General features: G+C 65.3%; 1 protein-coding gene across 4 annotated transcripts in view; it reads right to left on the bottom strand.

The window, feature by feature from the left end:
- Nucleotides 1-298: 298 nt before the first annotated feature.
- ZFPM1 (zinc finger protein, FOG family member 1) overlaps nt 299-7,221 on the bottom strand; it is a 127,507-nt gene continuing 120,584 nt past the window's right edge. For all 4 annotated transcript variants that reach the window (XM_042852091.2, XM_005292237.4, XM_065567322.1 and 1 more), the window contains 4 exons: nt 6,669-6,893; nt 5,716-5,811; nt 5,106-5,255; nt 299-4,219 (listed from right to left, as the gene is read on the bottom strand). In XM_042852091.2, coding sequence (XP_042708025.2) covers nt 1,797-4,219; nt 5,106-5,255; nt 5,716-5,811; nt 6,669-6,893 — 2,894 coding nt within the window. In that variant the 3' untranslated portion in view covers nt 299-1,796. The remainder of the gene's footprint in view (nt 4,220-5,105; nt 5,256-5,715; nt 5,812-6,668; nt 6,894-7,221) is intronic.

Here is a 7,221-nt window from a genome sequence, read left to right as displayed (position 1 = left end):
GCACGTGACCAACGCTCCACACCTATAGCCATGCAAAGAGCTGGCATATTAGACAGCCCCCGTCTGGGTTTGAGGGCAGCCTTGCTCCAGGTATGGAGACCACCCGGGGCACTTCTACAGGCCCGTGTGACAGCTGCCCACTTGGCCAACACACCGGGGGCTACCCCAGCTAAAAACATAAGAGCCAGGCCCTGCCCAGACCTCTGTCGCTGTGGATCAGGCACCAAAGGATTCCGGCAACGCACACGACCCAGGAGCATGCTGTGCGAGCCGCTCTGGACACACACGGGGACACAGGTTCATTAGACATATTTATTTATGTACACGCTTATACACACATGTGTAGGCTTCATTCTCATCTTCAGTGCTGTCTTGTTTCTTGTTCCAGTCCCCGTCGGCTCAGGCTCAATGGGGGATGAGAGAGGGGCACACACGACGCAGGGAGCTCTGGAGAAAAGACCCAGAGGGTGGCTCCAAAGAAGAATGGGGCCTGGGCCTCGGGGTCTGTGAGCCGCCAGCCTTGGATGCCCTTGCCCGGCCCCCAGAAAGGAGAATCCAGGCCCCACTGCTTTGGCCATGCTGTGCAGGGGGCCCCTTACAGAAGGGAGGGAGTCTGCAGACAGGTGGGGAGGGGCCAAGGGGATATTTGCCCAGACTCCTGTTCTCTCCTGCTAGCTCTGAGAAACCAACCTAGCGCTCTCCCCAGCCTGCCCTCACCCCACCAAGAGCCATCAATACCTCCAGCCCCAGCCTAGAGCTCCATGCTGCCCGGGCACAGCTTCCACCAACTCCACGGGGGCCCCATGGGCAGCAGGATTCCACCGTGAAAGGGGGCGTGCCCTAGAACTGCCCCCGCGCCCAGGGGCACAGCCCGGGTACCGAGGCTGTACACGGACTGGGTGAGCATTCAGGTGGCTGTGGTAGAACTTGGCACCCGGGGATGCCCAGTGATGTGCTAAAGGTGCCAGCGCAAGGCTCTCAGCCAGCAGCCAAGGGATTGGCAAAGGGGAGAATGAGGCTGGTGCTCCCCTAAAGGATTTCTGGGCCCAAGGGACACAAGCTGGCGTAGGGTTTTCTGCTCAAACCCCCTCGGCCTGTGCTGCCAACACCGCCCTGCTATTCCAACAGGCTGTTTACGAGCCGGCCTGGCCCAGGGGGTCTCAGCGCAGGGCTGGGAGTCAGGGGAGCTGGGCTGTCTACCAACTTCCTGCATGACCTGGGGAGAGAATCCGTGCCTCAGTTTCCCCATCTCCAAACCAAAGTGCCAAACCGCCTGTTGGATGCTGATTGTGAGAGGCTGGAGCGAGGCCTGGGAGCGGGAAGGAGAGAATTGAATTTCCGCAAAATTGCCCCCAATCCTAGAAAATCGCATCGACCAGCGCTGGGGAGCAGGGAGGCAGCCCACGCTGCAGACCCAGCACCGGGTCAGAACGAGATCCCTGCTGTGGGCGGGTGTGTCGGGGAGAAGGTGGGCGAGGGGGGGCTGCCTTTAGACATATACAACCTGGAGCTCAAAAATACGGTCCCAGGAAATACTCCCTCCCTCCAGCTTGTGTAACATACGGGGGCCGCGTATAGCCGCGGGCATGGGTCCAGCGCAGGCTGGGTGTGTCCCTCTCTCGGCCTCAGTGGACACTTTCAGAAGAGCCGTCCCCCTCCCAGCCTCCCCATTCCAGCCTCCTGCAGGGCCCTGGCTCTGGGCGAGTCCTGCTTTAGAATCCATCGCCGGGCCGGAGCCAGCGGCCGCGGGGCATGAGCGGTGGGTGAGGGCCGCCGAGCTGGGGTGGGGGCCGGGCTCACTTGACGTGCTCGGCGGCATGGGAGGAGCAGTAATACTTCTTGTGGGCGATGAAGGTGGACAGGCTGCTGAACTTGATGTTGCAGAGGCGACAGTATCTGTGGTTGCCGTTGGGGACGGGGCTGGGCAGGGCCTTGCTGGGCGCGGTCTGCACGCTCTTGTCCGTGTAGCCGGGCGGGGTGGCGGGCATGAGGCCAGGCTCTCTCAGAGCCTCGGGCACCGGTGATATGTTCAAAGGGGCGGCGGGCGAGACAGGCAGGCTGGGCCGGGGGGAGCCTGCAGGCAGGGGGCTGCCGTTGGAGGCCGAGGGAGCGGCAGGCTCCTTGCCGTTTAAGCTGTCCTTGCGGAGCCTGGCGAGGGGCTGGGGTGGAGAGGCCGCGGGCAGGGGCGGCAGGCTGCTCTCCGGAGTCCTGGCGGCAGCTTGGAGCACGGCCTCTGGCAGTCCGGGGCCTGCCCCCGGCTTGGCTCCCAAGAGCCCGTGGGCGTTACGGAAGTGCTCGATCAGGTCTCCCTTGACGGCCCCATTGAGTGGGCAGTAGGGGCAGACGGCCAGCGGGACCTTGGCCCCCGGGAGGTGGAGGGCTTTGGCGCTGGCGTAGCGCTGCAGGGAGTCCACGCTGGAGGCACAGGGGTACGTGGCTGGCAGGGCCAGGGGTTTGGCCACCAGGGCCCCAGGGCTCACCGACAGCACCGCCTTCTCCACCTTGACCCGCACGCCGTCGGGCTCCTCGCCCGGCGCATCCGGGTTCTCAGGGGCACCACTGCCCCGGGCTTTCGAGGGGGGTGGCACGGGCCCCTTGATCTTGTGCAGTTGCTCCAGGGTGCCAGCCTGGAGGGGCACGGCGGGGCAGTAGTACTTCTTGTGGGCCAGGTAGCTGTCTAGGCTGTTGAAGCTGATGCGGCAGGCTGTGCACTCGTGGTAGTCCGCCAGGGGCAGCAGTGATGCGGGCAGCACCTCGCCCTGCAGCCGGGGCTTCTTGCTCAAGTCAATGGGGCCGTCGGCATCGGGGCTGGAGCTGGGGGAGGGGGCAGCGCCGTGGACCTTGGCCACAGAAATGAGAGCTGACAGCATGGGAGGGACCTCGGGCCGGGTGCTCCCTGCCAGCGGGTCCATGGCGCTGGCCAGGCCCCCTGCCAGCTGCTCTGCCAGGTGGTGGGCCGGTCCCAGGGCAGGGCTGGCGGTGGTGTGGATTTCGTAGAGCTTGCGGCGCTTGCGGGTGCGGACGGGCTGGTGCAGGAAGGGCACCTTGGGGGCGTTGGGCCGGCGCAGGGGCGGGTCGTGGCGCGAGGCGCAGTAGAAGCGCTTGTGCACCATGTAGGTCTCGTGGCGGCTGAAGCGGATGTTGCACGCCTCGCACACCGTCTTGCTGGGGTCGTCGTCCGTGTCGTCCACCGAACTGCTGGGGCTCTGGCTGTCCTCGCTGGCCCGGCTGGCCCCATCCGCCTCGGGGGAGCCTGCCTTGGCGCCGCCCTCCTCCACCTTGATCTCCGGCTTGGCCTCTGCAGTAGGGGCAGGCGGGCTGGCGTCCCTCTCAGCCTCCCCTTCCTGCGAGGGCGGCCCCTGGCCTTCGACGGCAGCGGGTGGCTGGGGTGAGAGCAGAGCCCCGGCCGTGGCCGGGCCCTTGAGGGGGGCGGGCGGGGCTTTGGCCTTGCGGGCGCCGGGCGGGCTGTCCTCGGCCAGGTGGCGGCTGGAGCAGTACAGGCGCTTGTGCACGTAGTAGTTGTTGATGTTATTGAAGGTGATCTCGCACTCGAAGCAGGTGGCGCCCTTGGGCACCGGGGTGCTGGGGTAGAGGGCTGGGGGCACCGTGCCGTGGCCTTGCTTGAGCCGGCTGTGCACCAGTTCGGACATCTTGGCCAGGATCTCGGAGGCCTGGGGTACGACCGTGGCCTCGTGGCCGAACATGTACTGGGGCAGGAAGATGGTGCCGCCGGCTGTGCCCACCCCCGGCTCGCTGGGCACCGGGCTAGACCCCGGCGTGGGGCTGACGATCTCCGACTTCACCTTCACCGAGTGCAGGCTGCGTGGGGACGAGGCCCTAGAGGAGGCTTCCGGCTCCGACGTGGGGCTGGCAGCCGGCTCTGCCGGGGAGATGCCTTTGGCCGCCTCAGCCTCCCCTCCGGGGCTGTCCTTGGGCTCCTCCTTGATCCTGAGGGGTGGTGCCGCCTCACCCGAGGAAGATGAGGCTGAGGGGCAGCCTTCTGGGTGCGGGGGCCTGGCCTCACCGTTCTCCATCTCGTCCGCTGGGGTGCTGGCAGGGGACTCCGGCTGTGCTAGGGCCAGTGTGGGCTCTGCCCCTCCAAGGACAGCAGGCAGTGGGCCATGCAGTACCACGTGCTGCCGGAGGCTGGCCAGGCTGTCGGCCACGGAGCCGCAGAGGCTGCACTTCAGGATGGGGGTCCCGCTCGGCTGGCTCGGACCTGTCAGCGGGGAGGGAATGGGAGGGATCAGTGTGTGACCCCAGCCCCCACAGGTCCCAGGGCCTGGCCAGGCAGAACAGGCCCCGTGCCCCACCCAAGCCCCCTCAGCGGGCAGGAACCACAGGTCCAGCCCACGCGGCAGTGTTTCTTACAGCTGGGAGATTCTCCTCCCTCCCACCCTGCTGGATCCCATCTGGAGCGAGTGCAGAGCCGGGGGCCTGGAGCGGACAGCTCTGCCTGGCGAGGGGCACAAGCAGGGGGCCTACAGGACGCGCCTCTCTGGATGGCAAACGTCTGCCCCTGCCCCAAGGCCAACTCTGCCCCAGGGCGCCAGAGTTCCCATGGACGTGGGGGCGGGGTAGGGGCAAATGCCCCCTGTGCCAGCAGTAGGTTACTGGAGCCCTGCGAGCCCGGCAGCAGAGACCCCAGGCCCAGCTCTCTTGTGCCCTGGAAGCCTCTGTAGGGAATCACTAGGGAAGGGTAGGGGCCATTTCCCAGGGCCCCCGGTGCGGATCATTGGCTTCGCTTGTCATTGTCAATTTCAGAGGGGTTCTACACAAACAACCCCCACCATCTGGGGTGATCACAGATCATTTCGATCCCTTTGTTCCCACTGGCATGGGGCAAACAAGGCAATTTCAGCCTGGGAACCCCAGCCACAGCCAGAAGCTCCAGTGGCTCTGGGTACAGGTGACACAGGCAGACGAGTCAGGGCAGGGCTGGGGAACAGACTGGCTATGGGCCAGGCAGTTTAATATCGGCAACGACGCTCGTCAACGCCTCTGGGCTCCCCATCCCTGGCGGACTAAGGCCAGCTCTGCCTCCCTTGGGCACGCCATGCCAGGCGCCTGGCACAAGAGGGGCGACACAGCTGGAGGGCACTCACCTGGCGTCAGCGGCTTGGCAGCTGGCAGCCCGGGCCCAGGGGAGTACACCTCGCCCTTGGAGCCCGGCTGGCAGATCATGTGGTTGGTTACCAAGTGGCTGTACAGGATGTCCCGAGTGGTGGAGATGAAGCCGCAGCTGTGGCAGACGCCTGCAGTCACAGGAACGACGACAGTGAGAGGAGGAGCTGTGAAGGCGATCGCGCGGGGGTCGGGCCGTGCTGCAGCTAGGGGGCGTGATGGCGGTGCGCCTGCTGGCTTGGGGTGAGCTAGCTCGGGTCCCAGTAGCAGTGAAGGCACAGCCGCCTGAGTACATACCCAGGCTCCCAGCCGTGGCTCCGAGCGAGCAGTGGAGACGTCCCCTCTAGCACTCAGCACGGCGAGAGCTCCGGGGCAGGGGAATTGCACTGTTCGTATTTCCAGCTGGGGAGAGTCCCGGTCTGACCGGGAGACACCCTGATCCCACCAAGCTGGGCTCCCCCAGCTCCTTCTCCCTCCCCAGCCCGTTGTTAAGCAGAGCCTCTGCGTGCAGCTCCCTGCTGCGTGGCGAGGGGGCCGTGGCGAGCCAGCCACAGGGGACACGGTGACCCAGAGCCCAGCCGAGGGACCCACCGTTCAGAGTGTCCGTGTGCACCTTCAGGTGACGCTCACAGTTGGCTTTCGTGGTGAAGGCGGAGAGGCAGATCAGGCACACGAACGGCCTCTCTCCTGAAAGGCAGAGGGACGGGCGTGAGAACAGGTGCCGCTCCCTGCCCCCATCAGAGCCTGCGCGCCCAGGCCCCTGGGATGCCCGGCAGCGAGAATCCAGTGCAGAGCAGCCCCCCTCGGCCAGAGAGAGCATGGGAGCGGGGGTCCTGTGGGCACGCGGGTCTCCGGGCTTTGAGGGGGACGACTGGGAGGTCCCAGTCTTAAAGACGGACACACGGCAGTGCAGTGGTGGGGCACCTCCAGAGAGATGATTGACAGCTCCCCAGGGGGGGCAGCCCCACCCTGCCCCTGGCGGATGTGATGGGCTTGCTGCTCGTTTGGCTCCATGTGCCAAGGGAAGCCGTGCCTGGGGGCGCGGAGGGGTCACGGGCCGGCTGGCCTCACCCCGACCAGAGGCTGCAGTCACAATGCCAGGGGGAGGAGGACAATTCTGGCTTGCAGAGAATTTCCAAATCTCAGCACAATCCTCTGTGACTGGGGATGACCGGTCTCCGCCCAGCTCCACGAGGCTCTGGGACGCTTGGCATGCAACGCCAGAATGGCACCTCTTCCCCTCACGCCCAGCCAGGGCTGGGAACGGCTAGAGCCACCGCCAACCACAGGCCTGGGAGCATGTGTGACAGCACAGGCTGTGATGGGTTGACATGAGTCTCTCTCTCGCCCTGCTAGGGAACAAAGCAGGAGGCGGCACAAGAGGATTCATGGCCCGCAGACCTGCGCTTTGATCCTGTCCACAACGATCTGGAGGCTAAAGTCTTTCCCTAGCATCACAGCCCCCCGCCCTCGAGCCAGCCAGCCCCCAGCCTGGATTGAAGCTCCACACCCTCAAGCCCTGTGCCACCCAGGGGCGCCCTTACCGCTGTGACTGCGCATGTGAATCTCCAGGGAGCTGGCGCTGGGGCAGCTCTTCTTGCACTGTGGGAAGGGGCAGACGCGCTCATTGGGGTAGGTCTCCTTGGGCTTCTCGTCCACCGAGGGCGAGCTGGAGTTCTGGCGGCTGGCGCAGTAGTACATGAGGTGGGCCTGCAGGTTCCGCTCGCTCCGGTACCAGATGCCGCAGTCCTTGCAGGGGAAGACATCCTCTGCCAGGGGAAACCGCGTTAGACAAACAAGGGGAGCAGGACGGGGTGATCACAAGTTCCCTCCCTCAAGCCCAGGGCAGATCCTGGCCAGGGTGGGCCCAGCAGGGTCATGGAGCATCCTGTCTAGGGAACGGCCAAGCGTCTCCCCGGGACACGCTCCTTCTGATGGGAGTTAGTGGAAAGGGTTAAATAAATGTTACTTCACACGAGCAGCACTTGTCTATCCTCCCTCTGCCTCAGAGCCCTGCCCAGACCCTATTCAACCCCCGAGCCGGGAGCTAGGTGCCACCCAGTTTTAGAGATTGGGAAACTGAGGCCCAGTTAGGGG

Source organism: Chrysemys picta, chromosome 14, assembly GCF_011386835.1.
Source record: "Chrysemys picta bellii isolate R12L10 chromosome 14, ASM1138683v2, whole genome shotgun sequence".
NCBI classification, from domain to species: Eukaryota; Metazoa; Chordata; order Testudines; family Emydidae; genus Chrysemys; species Chrysemys picta.
The sequence above is the reverse complement of the archived record's forward strand: the minus strand, read 5'-3'. Positions and strand labels throughout refer to the sequence as shown.